The sequence below is a fragment of the Penicillium antarcticum genome, assembly GCF_028974205.1.
Source record: "Penicillium antarcticum strain IBT 31339 chromosome Unknown utg000009l_segment0_segment0, whole genome shotgun sequence".
Classification (NCBI taxonomy): domain Eukaryota; kingdom Fungi; phylum Ascomycota; class Eurotiomycetes; order Eurotiales; family Aspergillaceae; genus Penicillium; species Penicillium antarcticum.
The window spans coordinates 257300-272968 of NW_026695307.1; the positions used below are offsets into that span (position 1 = coordinate 257300).

At 50.3% G+C, this 15669-nt stretch overlaps 5 protein-coding genes across 5 annotated transcripts; 3 read left to right on the forward strand and 2 right to left on the reverse strand.

The window, feature by feature from the left end:
• Positions 1 to 1205: 1205 nt before the first annotated feature.
• Positions 1206 to 4133, reverse strand: N7508_008455 (MCM DNA helicase complex subunit MCM2; the record flags this gene model as incomplete). Its single annotated transcript, XM_058466519.1, has 4 exons — positions 1206 to 1529; positions 1583 to 3891; positions 3966 to 4078; positions 4129 to 4133. The coding sequence occupies 4 exons, from the start codon at positions 4131 to 4133 to the stop codon at positions 1206 to 1208; spliced, it is 2751 nt and encodes a 916-aa protein (XP_058314365.1).
• A 1481-nt stretch (positions 4134 to 5614) lies between these two features.
• On the forward strand, positions 5615 to 7364 carry N7508_008456 (putative metaphase-anaphase transition protein (Mlo2); the record flags this gene model as incomplete). The annotated part of the gene is made up of 4 exons (XM_058466520.1): positions 5615 to 5706; positions 5764 to 5818; positions 5881 to 7291; positions 7357 to 7364. The coding sequence occupies 4 exons, from the start codon at positions 5615 to 5617 to the stop codon at positions 7362 to 7364; spliced, it is 1566 nt and encodes a 521-aa protein (XP_058314366.1).
• A 462-nt stretch (positions 7365 to 7826) lies between these two features.
• On the reverse strand, positions 7827 to 9475 carry ssn3 (cyclin-dependent serine/threonine protein kinase SSN3; the record flags this gene model as incomplete). Its single annotated transcript, XM_058466521.1, has 3 exons — positions 7827 to 8895; positions 8943 to 9096; positions 9385 to 9475. The coding sequence occupies 3 exons, from the start codon at positions 9473 to 9475 to the stop codon at positions 7827 to 7829; spliced, it is 1314 nt and encodes a 437-aa protein (XP_058314367.1).
• Positions 9476 to 9848: 373 nt separating this feature from the next.
• N7508_008458 (putative MFS glucose transporter) lies at positions 9849 to 11354 on the forward strand (the record flags this gene model as incomplete). Its single annotated transcript, XM_058466522.1, has 2 exons — positions 9849 to 9944; positions 9996 to 11354. 2 exons carry the CDS (start codon positions 9849 to 9851, stop codon positions 11352 to 11354), a joined length of 1455 nt encoding a protein of 484 aa, XP_058314368.1.
• Positions 11355 to 11858: 504 nt separating this feature from the next.
• Positions 11859 to 15379, forward strand: N7508_008459 (putative phosphatidylserine decarboxylase Psd2; the record flags this gene model as incomplete). Its single annotated transcript, XM_058466523.1, has 6 exons — positions 11859 to 12002; positions 12059 to 12103; positions 12163 to 12378; positions 12432 to 12843; positions 12897 to 15151; positions 15206 to 15379. 6 exons carry the CDS (start codon positions 11859 to 11861, stop codon positions 15377 to 15379), a joined length of 3246 nt encoding a protein of 1081 aa, XP_058314369.1.
• Between the last annotated feature and the right edge of the window lie 290 nt (positions 15380 to 15669).

Consider the following 15669-nt stretch of genomic DNA (forward strand, 5'->3'; position numbering starts at 1 on the left):
GGAGTCCGTGAAGCCCTAGGAGAGGAAGGGAATTGGAACTGATGCTGTCTCTTTACAACCCGACGTCCTTCCGACTACTTATAGTCCAACGCCAAGCTCGCTTGAAACGAACTCCTGTCTTCGCAATTGTTCAATAATTCGGGAAATGAACAGCATAACCCGGTTCAAACGTGGAGAAAGCAGGGAATGACAGCACCATACTGCTCCCCCCCGGATATTCCAACAGAGCTCTGGACAACGGACAAATGGATCTCCACAATAGACGCGGGGAAAAGCTTTATGAGTGGAATTGTGGGGATGAGACCTGGGGTCAGGGGGCAATTGAAGCAAATATTGGCCATTGTCAAGGAGACTAATCCCTCTTCAGCGAGACTCAAGACCGGGCACTTGGTGGATGACGATGACAGTCCAGGGGTTACGGGCAAGACTGCCACATTTGCAGGCCCGAAATCACAGAAGGACGACAGTCTGTGGTAAATTGGTGACTTTACTGGGGTTTGGTGAGGAGTATAGATACAGGTCAGTCGATGGCTATTGGTCCTGGTAAGGACTTTTCCGCTACCCTAACTGTTTTACGACTGGGCTGCGAAATCTTCATCAAATTGGAAGCTTTATGGGGATAGTTGCCATTTTGGAAATAAGCACCTTGATAATCTCCGAGGTTTCAATATTTAATATACGCTGTTGCTTTGAGGGTTGGAGATACATCGAGTCAGGACTACAAATGTGGTATCGCCCACCTAATTTCCCTTTTTGCATACCAATTGTGGAGACAATAGGATGCATTGGACACTTTTAGACCCTTTATAAGGGTACTGTGTTAGATATTATACCAGCACAGGCCTTGAAAGTTGGTATGCGAAGATAGTATAAAGTCATTGATAAGAGCACTTCTTGTACGTTGCCTGTCCTCACAGTTGAATACCAGCGGGGCTAAGCAGTCAGCGTCGAGATGGTCTAGTGTGAGAATGCCCTATGCATCTGCGAGAAAGACAGTATGGCTGAGTTTGATCTACTGATTTACAGGTTAAGCACCATATATAAATTAAAATATCATTCATTGGTTTCCCATTCATTAACATATCATGGTTCGATTTGAAGAACAGAACCCTGTCATAAACGCCGCATACGTAAAATGCAAACAAGATGGTATTAAACAAAAGAAGCCATGCAACCAAGCCACGCCAAATCTCCAATTAGGACGTTCACCTCGCGGTGGACTGAGCCCGTGGCATATGAGGGTTCGTGACGGGAATACCAGCACGACGCTTGGACTGGGGCTTGGGTCTGGAGAGTGTGTACCTGATGGGAATGTTAGTTGGTTTGGTTTCGTTGAGTCCAAGATTGAGGGAGATGTACTTAGCAAATGCACGCGAGAGAGCCTTCTTGCAGCTGACTTTCTGACTGCCAATGAACGAATCCACAGTGACAGCGATGGCACGGTCGATATCCTGCGCGGAACAGTACTCGGACAGACGCATCTTGCAGAATGATTCGGCAATACGCATGATGGCTTCAAGGTGACGAACCTGGAAATGAAAGTTAGTATGAGGTCAAAGTAAATTCTATAAAGACAACTTACTGTGATAGGGTATGCTCCAGTGGCAAGGGACTCCCGGCGCATGTCTGCGAAGAGACGGGCAACCTTGTCCTGGTCGATCTGGTAGAGCTTAGGGTTGCAACGCTCGCGAGCGTACTTAATGTACTTTCGCAAGAGCTCCTGGGGGATCTCGCCCTCCTTTTCTTCATCGGCTCTTTGCTTCTCTGCCGCACGTCTGGATATCTCCTCTTGAGAAGGAGGCAGGCGCTGGCCATCCTTGTTGACGCGGTAGCCCTCGCCGTCAATGAGGTGGCCATCAGCATCGACCATATCGCCCTTCTCATTTCGGAGAGGACGAGCCGGGTTGGCACGATGGTGGGACTCAATCACGAAGTTGGCGAGACGTTCATCCTCAGCAGGATCAACAAGATCACGGACAACACAGAGGAGATCGAAACGAGACAAGATAGGGTCTGTCAAGTCGACGTTCTCCGAGAAAGGAATTGAACTGTTGTAGCGACCACCCTTAGGGTTGGCGGCGGCTACAACGGCACAGCGAGCCTGCAACGTTGTCACGATACCAGCCTTGGAGATGGAAATTGTTTGCTGTTCCATGGCTTCGTGAATAGATGTCCGATCCTGGTCGTTCATCTTGTCAAACTCATCAATCAGACAAGTTCCGCGATCAGCCAACACGAGCGCACCACCCTCAAGTGTCCATTCGCTAGTGAGGGGATCTCGACGAACACTGGCTGTCAGACCGACTGCACTAGCACCCTGACCGGTAGCAAACACAGCACGGTGAGCTGTCTTCTCCACAAACTTGAGCACCTGAGACTTGGCAGTACCGGGGTCACCAAGGAGTAGGACGTTAATATCACCACGAATTGACATCTTTCCTTGGGCCTGCTTGCTAACACCACCAAAGAGCGAAAGTGCAACAGCAGTCTTGACGTCCTGGTGACCATAGATACTGGGAGCCATAGAGCGTATAATTTTGTCCACAATATCGGGTTCACGGGAGAGTGCGCGAATTTCCCGCTCATCCTCTTCCGTTAGATGGAAACCAGCCATCTGGTCGTGTGCCTTGACCACATGGTTGGCCTCAATGATAGTGGCAAATACGGGGAATCCGTTCTTGTTGTTTAACTGAGCATCGTAGCTGTTTCGGTAAATACCAATGACCTCAATCTCATCACCAGGCTTAGCAGTATCAATCAAATCAGCAAGCAAGACGACTTCGCGCTGACGTGGCAGACGACCAGCAGGGACGGAGCCGGGCGACTCCTGCAGAGTCAACTTCTGGTAGTTGCGGTACACGGTCTTTTCGGAGTTGACAGTGAATGGACCGCGAGACTGACAGTTCTGACAGAAAGAGATCTTCACCTCTGCACTGGCTTCTTGCTGGAATGGACCTAGGGTGATACCACACTTTTGGCAGAGGAACATGACATACTTCAACTGCGGGAAAACACCGGTTCGACGAGTGACCACACCACTGACACGAATCAGGCAGTTGAGATGCGACTGGCGCAGTTGGCGCAGAGTGTAGATGATGGGCACATCGGTAATACGGACGTGGATCTCGTTGTGAATGTCGTGGTACTGAGGGTAGTGAAAGAGTGTAACATCAAGCGCGACCTGGTCAAACACCTTGAGAACTTCGGTAGGTTCGTTGGCGAGGAAATATGACAGCGCTGCCTTGGTCTCACTCAGGTGGGCATAGGATACCTCGAGAGAAGCCGAGTTCACCTCACCAAGGGTCTTAATCCTGTTTCCGTAGACTGACTGGCCGCTTGGGTCGATGAACTCTGTTAGGAAGGCCTTGAATTCACGATAAATAGAGCGGAGGACCTGAGGCTGGGTGACCCAGTCAGTGATATTGGCGGCCTTGACATCAGCCAATTCCTCGAGGGAGAGTTCTTCCATGCCCTCATCGGCCATGTCAATATCTTCCCTGTCCTCGTCGTAGTGGTGTCTGCGTCGTCGGGGTTGGCGAGACAAGTCCATTTCAATATCATCGTCATCCTGTAAAAAAGCTGCAGGCATGCGGCGTCTGCGGGCCAGTTCGCGGTCTCTTTGGTTGAGGCGAGCATCTAGCTGTCGACGGCTTGCGGCGTCAATTTCTTCGTGGTCCTCATCATCATCGATGTATCCTTCATTTTGATAGCGATCCTGTGCCGCATCGCGGTAATCTCGCTCGAAATTATCGCCGAACAGATCAATACCATCCTCGTCTTCGGCTAACTCATCAATATCATCAATATCCTGTACAAGTCCCGTTTCATCCTCGTCATCTTCATCTCCCATGTCAAATGGAATTGGAGGAGGGGACGAGCCCAAGGCAGTGGCTGCGCAAAAAAATTGTCAGTCTCAAGTTGGCCCAGCAACGTGAACACGACAGTCAAGATGGGAGCAAGCATACGACTTGATGGAGGCAATGGTGCCGGCGATGACATATCGTCATCTTCTCTGTCTCGCTTACGAGTGTTGACCCTCAAGCCACGGTTTGCGGCCGAGTCGCTGGGTCGGAGGGGACTATGATGTGTTAGTATGCGGGCGCAGAGAATTTATCAGGGGTTACTGACTCCATTGTGTGTGTGTGTGTGTGTGTGTGGTTTCAAGCAATTTTTGATAATGAGAGACGCAAAGCACCGAGGGTAAAAAAGATGACAGATGAGTGGTCTGGTCCTTCCTTGATGGTGGGTTGTGGTGTGGCTAAGACGAAAGGGAGAGGCAGCGGCAGAGTTCACTTTTCTCGCGTGGAGGTCGCGACGCGTCGACGCGTTCCACTTAAACCTCAATCGGGAAGGTACCTAAAAGTGATTCTCCGAATACTTCGTTAGTTCTGCGGTTCTGTAAAAACAACTTTGAATCGAAGATCGCAAAAATACAACCATTTCTTTTCTTCTTTAAGAAGTAACCATTAATTCCAAAAGCAAAAATATGACCGACGCAGGGATCGAACCTGCGACCTTCCGTGCTCAATATGTAAGACGGACGCCTTAACCACTTGGCCAGTCGGTCGATAAGCTGACAAATATCTTGACTGGTGTGATATATGACCTCAAGGTAAAACCTTTCAACTATTACTTCATACCATATTTTATGCTCAGTAGACATACTTGAACATCCTCAATTGCCTCATTGACTAATTTTTATCTCTCAAGGGACAGCAAGAATGGTACTGCAGCATACTGCAGTGCTAAGAGACAATGTATCATCTCAGTAGGCGAGACCAGGGTGACTGGGGTTCTTTATGCAATGTAGTAGTAGGGCAAGATGTAAGGTCTCGAGATATAGCTTGAATTTGATCTAGTATCTAGGGCAATGAATGGAACTAATAGACAAAGTACGTGGATAATCATGCTCAAATCGAGATCTACTTATACATGTCCGAGGGGGCGGTTGCAAACCGGGCAAACGTCGCGCGCAACAGATTTGGTATATGATTGCGATGGAAGTTCACTAATCATTCGCTCTAACTATCTTGAGACTGGACTGTTCACACTCAAGTGCAAAGATTGAGTCTGGTTGTTAATTCCCCAGCTGGCGAATTGTCTCATATCGCGTATCGACCGCGCAACGCGCATCACGTCCGCAACGCCAACCTTAATTGTGTTCGAACCCACCATATGCCATCTTAGAACCCCACAACGTTGTCTTGCTCACGACCCTAAGCGTGGTCTTCAAATAGCGGTCACCTCGTTTTCAGTACGGTCTTTGTTCCGGGCAACAATTCACATAACGCCCTTGCTCACAAACCTCGATTGCCACCCATATCCACGCCTCCGTGTCGCGAATATCTCTACCTGTTTGCTATCATAGCCATACCTTGATTGCTATAAGAACACTTGATCTCATACGAAATCGCGTTAATCACCAATAGGCGCCCCTTGATCGCCACCAAGCACACGTTGATCGCATCTATATCCCCGCGCATGCTCGTCATCAGCCGGGTGTAAGCACTGCACTATCTGCATATTGCGTTTCACTGTTTACACAGCACAACATCCGCCCTCCTCGGCACTGAAATATTGAACGACTTTGGACAACACAAGCAGAGCTCTGAAGATGGACTCCCTGCCAACAGTTAGTGATCAAGTCAAAGCTGCAGATGGCCGACGCGACAGCTTCAGCTCACAAACCTCGCAAACCGCAAGACAGTATGAAACACCTCTGTGCCTTCCAAGCTCTGTGACAACGATGCTAATCCACACCAGGTTTATCGACTCCCAACTTCAGCTAGAGGCCGATGCGCGCGAAGCTCTGCCTTACGTGGGTGTTTCCTCGTGGCTTCTCTGGTGCAGCACAGTACATAGCTAACACACCGAACCCAGTCCTTCGATTCCTGTACATATGCCCTTGGGCCGTTACGACAGATCCTTTTCGCTTGTCTGACTTGCAACCCCACTCCCACCAATCCCGACGAACCCTACGATGCCGCTGCTGTATGTTACTCATGCTCGATCTCCTGCCACGGTGAACACGAATTGGTCGAGCTCTTCAACAAGCGCAATTTCGTCTGCGACTGCGGAACCACTCGCATGCCCTCTTCCTCCACTTGCACACTGCGTGAAGATCCGAAGACTGGAAAGAAAGGCGTTCACTCTCAAGAGGCTGCTGCAGGCAACTCTTACAACCACAATTTTCGCAATCAGTTCTGCGGCTGTAGCGAACAGTATGACGCTCATAAGGAGAAGGGAATCATGTTCCAGTGTCTGGGTATTGGAACCGTCGAGACAGGAGGCTGTGGTGAGGACTGGTGGCACCCGGAATGTCTGATCGGGGTACCGCGTGATTGGAACAAGGCAGAGCCCAAGATCAATGTCGATGGTGATGCTACCAACGATGCTCACGCCGAGTATGAAGAAGCTCCACTTCCGCCTGGATTCCCCCTTGAGGATGACTTCCATCACTTGATCTGCTTCAAGTGCATTGACTCGAATCCCTGGATCAAGCCATATGCTGGAACGCGCGGTTTTTTACCTCCGGTTTTCAAAGAAGGTGGACTGAAGAACACACAGGCGGCAGCCAATAACTCCGCTCCCAAGATCGAGGCCCAAGTAATTGAGCCCAAAGCGCCAGAGCAGACAAACTCAAAGAAGCGCAAGGCGGATGACAAGGGCCATCCCGAGGATGATCAGTCTATCAAGCGGACCAAAGAAGAATCAGTGCCCGCGGAGGACCAACAACCTGGACTCGCATCCATTAAAGAAGAGCCAGTCAAGAAAGAGGAAGACACCACTCCTCTGGTCCCCTCCGCCCCCAAACACACCACCCTCCCCGACACCACACCAACCGAATCATTTTCCCTCTTCGCCCTAGAAGACTTCCACGACCAACTCTGCCGCTGCGCAGAATGTTTCCCCAGACTCGCACCTCACCCCCAACTCCGCGAAGAAGAAGATACCTACGAGCCCCCTCTCTCAGAGGACGGCGATGCCAATGGTGCCGCCAGCACAGGCACAGGTAGTATTCTCGAGCGCGGCGAAGCAGCCTTCAATAACATTGACCGCGTGCGCGCTATCGAGGGTGCAATGGCTTACAACCACCTCCGTGACAATCTTAAGGAGTTCCTGAGACCCTTCGCTGAGAGTGGACAAGCTGTCAGTGCCGATGATATCAAGAGTCACTTTGAGAAGCTGCGTGGTGATGACCAGGGCATTAAAGATGCTGCTGGTCATGCCTCTGCTGTTGGTGGTGGTGATGAAGAGGGTACCGATGGAGATGGTCGTCGCGAGCAGAATGGTGAGTTATGTCCGTGTGATGTTTTCCCTTTTTGGGGATGATTCCTAACCATTCATTTCTGATAGGATACTGAAAACGAATCTTGATGTATTTTATGGGGATCTGGATTTCGGGTGTTGATCTATGTTACAAGTGGATGGAATATGTACAATGTTGTATGGATTTCGGATTGGGCAAGGGAAATCTGAATCGGTTATGGCTTTTACGGCGCTAAACAGGACACGAGAAACTTCATCTTCTCGTAAAACTTCGAATATCTTGATAATTGTATTTTCAAGTTTCAAATGCATGTTGTCTGTCAGACTTTGGCTCAGTCCATCTACATCTCTTACATAGGATGGTCAGTACGCTACTCTGGATAAAAGGTAGTATCTCGAAATGCCCAGAATGAATTCCAACGTAAATCAAAAAACCAAATTCGCTAGTAAGCGCAACGCCAACCCGAAATTTAATATGTCACGTATGATGTGGATATCCCAACCAGCCCGTCCACACGCTCTGAAACCCAATGCAAATGTACAACAAAGAAATGAGACTATTCCTTAAGGCGCTTTGAAGCTCTCATCAAGGAATCATCCGGTAATCCGCTGCGCTTGGTACCAGGAAGACTACCAGTGCGGATATCATTATCATCTTGGGTAACTCGACGATGGGGGTATTTACTCTCGATACCCGCAAAGCAGTCACCGCTGATCGGGGGTCCATTGGCAAAGTAGGGGTGCTCGAGAGCCTCTTCGGCTGTAATTCGCTTTGCCGGGTCATATTCAAGCATCCGTGACAAGAGGTCAAATCCATCGGAGCCCGGTGTGCCAGCACTCGAGGTAGCATTGTACCCGCCATTCTTTAGGCAGCTTTGGTACCAGCCTTCAAGATTTGAGCCACGGTGGAAATGTGAAGGTTGACGGTGGAGCACTAGAGACTGGAGCTGGGAATACTCAGGCATGGAAACCAGACCTGGCCAAGATTCTTTGCGGGGAAGGCCCAGGATTTCGACAATCTTCATCATTTGATTGCGCTGGAAAGGGACTGTCTTTTTGCTGTCCATTTTTGCTTCTTCGCCCTTGAAGATTGGTCGTAGGGAGAGGAGTTCAGCGAAGATACAACCCACTGCCCACATGTCCACAGCAGGAGTATAGTGGCGGCTTCCTAACAAGAGCTCTGGTGCCCGATACCATATTGTGACGACAACTTTGTCACCGGAGAAGAGTGAGTTAAGTGGCTTGTAGAACAGACGAGCCAGTCCTAGATCGCCGATTCGGATAGCTCCGCTTGATGTGACAAGGATGTTTGCTGGTTTCAAATCGCGATGCAGAACCCAGTTGGTGTGTAGATAGAGTAGCCCGTTCAGCAGTTGGAACAAGATGGACCGGACCATAGGTGCCGGAATGGCATGTCTTTGAGGCTGAGTGTGATGATGGATGATCTGGAGTAAATCATGCTCTGTGTATTCGAAGACCATGAAGATGCATTTGTCTTCGAGGATGATTTCTTCTAGCTGGACGACATTTGCATGCGAAAGCTCCGTGCATAGTGACATCTCACGAATGGCAGACTGTGACAGACCCGTGTACTGGATTGTCTCACCTTCCTTGTCAGGCTTGAACCTAGACGAGGTTAGATCTGAACAGGTGCGGTACATCGATGATCATACTTTTTGATGGCAAACTCTCCTTTCTTGCCATTTTTGCCAAGAGCCTTGTAGACTCGACCGTAAGTTCCACTGCTGATGAAGCCTACGATGTGATATCGATCTCGAACCCGGACCTTGCTGGTATATCCACCAGGTCTGCGGGATTCAATCGCATCTATCAAAGACATGTTAGCTCAGATCAATTTGCAGCAAACTGCCTGGTGAGGAGAAAGTGCCTGATGACAGAAACATCACAAGAATCAAGCCTTTTGACCGTGCCAATTGCATAGAGAGGTGCAAACAAAACCCACGACACAAAGAACCAAGGGGAAAGAGTTACCACGAGAATAGAATCCTCCAGAATTCAAAAAAGGAAAGCCCTTTCCAAACATGATGGACAGAGAAAATACTGCTATACAAACAAGCCAAGCTCAGGAGGTAGGCTGAGGAAATATATAATTACCATCAGTGGCCTGCAGACTGCGTTTCAAGTTCTGGCTGACCCTGGTTCGGGCAGAGAGAGAGCCGGAGGAGGGCGGGTTTGTCAGACTCATTGGAGAATGGACTTGACTGCATCCATTGGTGGTAATCCACAAGATTCAGTTAGAGTAGAATATTGCCAACATTGAAGCCATTGTCAGGCGATGAGTTCAGCTGGAGGGCCGAAACAGGAGATGCTGACTCAGCTACCCCGGCCACCTCTCCGGCTCTTTATACGACAACTTCAAGCCTACAACAGATGTACTTCTCGTTCGCACTTTGATAGCTCATATCTAAATCATTCAGTTAAACCTACTCATTCAGCTTCGTTTGATATCCTCTAAGCACATCTACAACCTTTTTTTGAAAGGGTGGGATTGATATGATCCTGATCCATCCCCTCCATCCCTCCAACTCCAGTCAGGATCATCCTAGCCTTGTGTCACGATGTCGGATATATCGAGGAAGTCTAGCGTGACGCCGTATCTGGTTTATCTCGTCTTCATCACCACGCTTGGCCCGCTTCAATTCGGCTATCACTTGGTAGGGTATCTAGACCCCGCATTTGCCGAGCATCGCTGATACCCTGAACAGGCTGAGTTAAATGCCCCTCAAGCAGTGATAACATGTGAACGCAAAGGTATTCACTCTGCAGGCAAAACATTCCATGGCCTACCGCAATGTCTTGCGATGAGTCCGTCTCAATTCGGCCTGGTGTCTTCGATCTACACGCTCGGTGGTCTGGTCGGGGCTCTGCTGGCAGGGCCTGTCTCGACTAAGTATGGGCGTCTTCTTGCACTCCGGGCGACTACGGTATTCTTCATCCTGGGTCCTGTGGCAGAGACACTCGCTCCCGGGATCGGGCTTCTTATCTTGGGTAGATTCCTCTCTGGAATTGGATCCGGTGCTGCCATTGTGGTTGGCCCAATCTATATCTCAGAGATTGCTCCTCCTAGTGCCCGAGGTTTCTTCGGTGCCTTCACTCAGATCATGACCAATGTTGGCATTCTGTTGACCCAAACACTGGGCTATTTCTGGAGCGAAGCAAACATCTGGCGACTGATCCTAGCTGTGGCTGGAATCATTGGGGCCCTGGAACTTTTGGGGCTCTTCTTGGTACCAGAGAGTCCTGCCTGGCTCGCGGAACACGAAAAAGTCAGCCATGCACGCAGAGTTCTACAGCGGATCCGCGGCCGAGATGCCGACATCGAAGCGGAGATTGCCAGCTGGAGGAGTTCGGATGCTCCATCTGAAGAAGAGTCCTTGCTTGCCCCATCTTCAGAGACTCAATCTGTCAAAAAGCCTTCTGTTACATTCATGCAGGTTGTCAAAGACCCTTACTACCGCCCAGCCATCGTCGCCGTGGTTGGAGTAATGGTCGCTCAACAATTGACCGGGATGAACAGCATTGTCATGTACAGCGTGTCCCTGTTGCAGAGCATCTTGCCTACGACAGCCGCGTTGCTCACAGTGATGATCTCGGCTATCAACCTCCTGATCACGCTGGCGTGCTCACCACTACCCGACCGCATCGGTCGCAAGACGTGTTTGATGCTGAGTATCTGCGGTATGGGCAGCAGCTCCATCCTCCTCGCAATCAGCATCTACATGAACGCCAAGATCCTGACTGCGATCGCGGCATTGCTCTTCGTGGCATGCTTCGCGGTCGGACTTGGCCCGGTGCCCTTCATTCTGGCTTCAGAGCTAGTTGGACCAGAAGCAGTTGGCGCAGCACAGAGCTGGGCACTGGGTGCCAACTGGATTGCAACCTTTGTGGTTGCGCAATTCTTCCCCATCCTCAACGATGCCCTCGGAGGTCGCGGAAAGGTCTATTGGGTTTTTGCAGCTATGGCGGCGTTGCTAGGTGGCTTCATCTACCGATATGTACCAGAAACCAAGGGAAAAGCCAACGCTGATGAAGTCTGGAATCGGACGGACCGACGACAAGACTAAAGTGATCGACCACTTACCCGTCAACACTGATTCCTGTTTCTCTCAACGCTTCTCAACAAATAAATCCGTAGACATTCCATACATGCGGGGTACTGCAGTAGAATGCAGGTTTGAAGTGACGTCTTCAGAGAAACAGTACCCTGTAACACTGCATTGTCTATGCACCACACAGTAGGCATCCAAGGCATCCATGTTATCTGACTTGCGGTGTGGGGAATTGACGTCGATACCGAGCTGATCCGCTCAATGGCGTTGTCTCTCTCCTTTACATTTGTTGAGAGATACAGAGTACAGAGGGATACTCTGTTCGTTTCGCTCTTCTGTACTTTGGACATTCCTATACTCTGTCCTGTAGCCTATTTTGCCGATCGGGAGATCTAAGATCGAGACCTGGGGTCTCGGAACAAGCCACCTTGACTAGGGGCCCTGAGCCACGACACTTATTTTCCCCGCCACTTCTTTCTTTTCCTCTTCAACTTTGTCCTCTGCATATCCGTATTCGTCATGGTTCGGTTGGGATTGCCCTCACGGTTGAGTTCGCATCTCTCCGCGAGGAGCGCGTCGTCAACACCCGGTCAAAGCAGAAGTACCAGTCCCCTACGAACCCCAGACTCCAAACCTCTCCTCCTGAAGGTTTCTGTGATTCGGGTAAGACATGCATTGTATGAGTCCTTCTCTGCTGGACTGACAGTATCACTCAATAGGGACAAAATCTTGCGGCCAAAGATCGCGGTGGCACGAGCGATCCAGTGAGCACCCCTCAACAACCCCCCAACGCAACTTCGGCCGCGATCGCTTACACGTACAGTATCTGGTGGTTACATTGGGAGATGCCAGACAGTCAACGCCGACAATATTCAAGACACTGAACCCCGAATGGAACGTCTCGTTCGAAATGCCCATCGTGGGCGTACCGCTGTTAGAATGTATCTGTTGGGATCATGATCGGTTCGGCAAGGATTACCTGGGCGAATTCGACATTGCACTAGAGGACATATTCATTGATGGCCAATTGAATCCAGAGGTAGGAGGTACACGTTCGGATCATCGGGGTTTCGGTGCTGACTCTAGACGCAGCCCAAATGGTATACCCTCAAATCGAAACGGAAACCGGCCAAGAAGAAGGATAGTACTGTCTCAGGCGAAATCCTATTGCAGTTCTCCCTCGTTGATTCCGCGAACCCCGCTGCGCCGTTGCCAGACACGTACCGCAAGTTCAAACGACTTGTCTTCTCGGCAGAGGACGATGACCAGATCCCTCCGGCCGATTTCGATGACCTCGATCGGGATGAAGAGACCTCCGACGAAGCTGATGACCTGACACAACCAGAAGTGGTGGAAAAGCGTCGCAGGCGACTTCGCCTGGCCCGCTTGAGGCGCAAGTCCCTGGCAGCTCGCGCATACCATTTCTCTGGCTCAGGCAGTGGGGTGCAAGGCATTGTCTTTATGGAGATTGTCAAAGTGACCGATCTACCTCCCGAACGGAATGGTACGCATAACTGGCTTTCCTGATGTTGACAGATTGATTAATTGATTGCTTAGTGACGCGGACATCGTTTGATATGGATCCCTTCGTCGTGACCTCTCTCGGGAGGAAGACGTTAAGGACACCGGTTATTCGCCATAATCTGAACCCGATCTACTATGAGAAGATGGTGTTCCAAGTCATGCGACACGAACAGAACTATACTATTAGCTTCACTGTTATGGATCGCGACAAATTCTCCGGCAATGACTTCGTTGCCTCTGCAGGTTTCCCACTACAAAATCTCGTACAGTCTGGCCCTGTTGCAGACCCTGCGACGGGCCTGTACCAGTTCATAGAGTCGGAGGAGATGGTAGAAGAGCCGAGCCCAACCTCCAAGTCATCGCGAGTCAGCCCCTCCGCCTCTTCTTCAAGTCTCTCGAAGATGTCTAGGCCCATATTGAAGACCCGTAGCTCCGCTACCTCAGTCTCAAGTCAATCCCTGCAGGATGCGCCTGTGCCAACACTTGTCACCCCCTCCTCCCTCCCAGAAGAAGGAATCGCAGAGATGGATAGCGCCAGCACCCTGCAGGTGCCCTCCACGACGACTGCATATGATAGTGATTCGGCCACGCCAGTTGACAAGGATGGTTTCCGGTCTTTTACTATTCCTCTCGTCCTGAAGAACCGGGAGCGCTGGGAAGACAAGCATTCACCAGAGTTGCATGTCAAGGCAAAGTTTTTGCCGTATAGTGCTCTACGTCAGCAATTCTGGAGATTGATGCTCAAGCAATACGATGCAGATGAGAGTGGCCGCATTGACAAGGTTGAAATGACAACAATGCTTGATACTCTCGGTTCGACCCTGAAGGAATCGACTATCGATAGCTTCTTCGAACGGTTCAGCGCAGACAACGCGGCAAATGGGAATGACGATCTCTCGTTCGACCAGGCAGTAGTTTGCCTCGAGGACACACTTAAGACTTTGCAAAAGCGAAACTCAATGGCCATTCCTAAGCTGCCCCCGCTTCCACCGCTGTCGAACTCAGGAAGCCAAGAAAGCGAGCCATCTAGCAGCGATGAGCACTTGGAAACCAGCACTAATGCCCCTACCAATGCCGACCCACGTAAAACAACCATTCCAACCCTGTCTACCGAAGACCAGTCTAGTTCCAACGATGAGTACGCTCAGCCTGATGATCTCGCAGATGAACGGGGTGAGGAGCACGTTATTGAAATCCGCGAATGCCCTCTTTGCCACCAGCCTCGTCTTGCCAAACGCTCTGATGCTGATATTATTACCCACATTGCCACTTGTGCAAGTCGCGACTGGCGGCAAGTTGACAACCTGGTCATGGGTGGTTTCGTGACCTCCAGTCAGGCACAGCGCAAGTGGTATTCTAAGGTCATTACAAAGATCTCATATGGTGGGTACAAACTCGGAGCGAATTCGGCCAATATCCTTGTCCAGGATCGTATCACTGGCCAGATCAATGAGGAGCGCATGAGTGTCTACGTGCGATTGGGAATTAGATTGCTCTACAAGGGTATCAAGAGTCGTGACATGGAAAAGAAGCGAATTCGCCGCGTCCTTCGCTCTTTGAGTGTCAAGCAGGGTCGGAAGTATGACGATCCAGCGTCTGCATCCCAGATCCAGGACTTCATCAATTTCCACCAGCTGGACATGTCTGAAGTATTGCTTCCGTTGGAGAAATTCCGCAACTTCAACGAATTTTTCTACCGCGCCCTAAAGCCCGAGGCCCGTCCATGCTCCGCTCCCGAAGAGCCCAAGATCGTTGTATCTCCAGCTGACTGTCGCTCAGTCGTCTTTGACCGCATGAGCGACGCAACCAGTGTCTGGGTCAAGGGTCGTGAGTTCTCTATCGAAAGGCTGCTGGGAAATGCCTATCCGGAGGATGCAGCTCGCTACCGTAACGGTGCTGTGGGTGTATTCCGTCTGGCGCCTCAGGACTACCATCGCTTCCATATTCCGGTCGATGGAATTATGGGCGAGCCTAAGACCATTGAAGGCGAGTACTACACTGTGAACCCAATGGCGATTCGCTCTGCGCTGGATGTCTACGGTGAGAATGTCCGCATCCTCGTTCCTATTGACTCTGTCGCCCACGGTCGGGTCATGGTTGTCTGTGTGGGTGCCATGATGGTGGGTAGCACGGTCATCACCCGCAAAGCTGGCGAGAAGGTCGGACGTGCTGAAGAGCTAGGCTACTTCAAATTCGGTGGCAGCACTCTTCTTGTTCTCTTCGAAGAGGGCAAGGTCAACTTTGACAGGGACCTGGCGGATAATTCCAAGGGTCCTCTGGAAACTCTAGTAAGTATCAGCTCTGCTCGTCCTACTACCAACAAAGCTTACCAAATAATTTAGATCCGAGTTGGCATGTCCGTCGGCCACAGTCCCGATATCCCCCAATTCGAACCCGACATGCCCAAAAAGGCCGAAAACATCACCGCCGAGGAGATGCAAGAGGCTAAGCGTCGCATCGAGGGCAGTCTTGCACCCCCGAGCAATCCTTCCACCGTGTTGAAGACACTCCAGTGATCTGTTCTTCTTCTTTTGGGGACTCAACTCCCACCATCCGACATCCTTTCACTGAACATATTTTTCAACATTGGCGCTGGCGGGGTCATTTGTATCATTTTATTTTATACATCATAGCGTTCATCTGCAGCATCTGCACATTGCGAGCATTGGTGATTAGGCGGTGCACTGTAGAGGTGAGAGGCAGTTCGATCTAAAGAGATATGCATAAAGCGATTTGTTGTGTTTTTGTACATGTATTTGATACTCAGCATAGGAGTAACCAGTTAGCATGGCTCTAGTTATTGTTG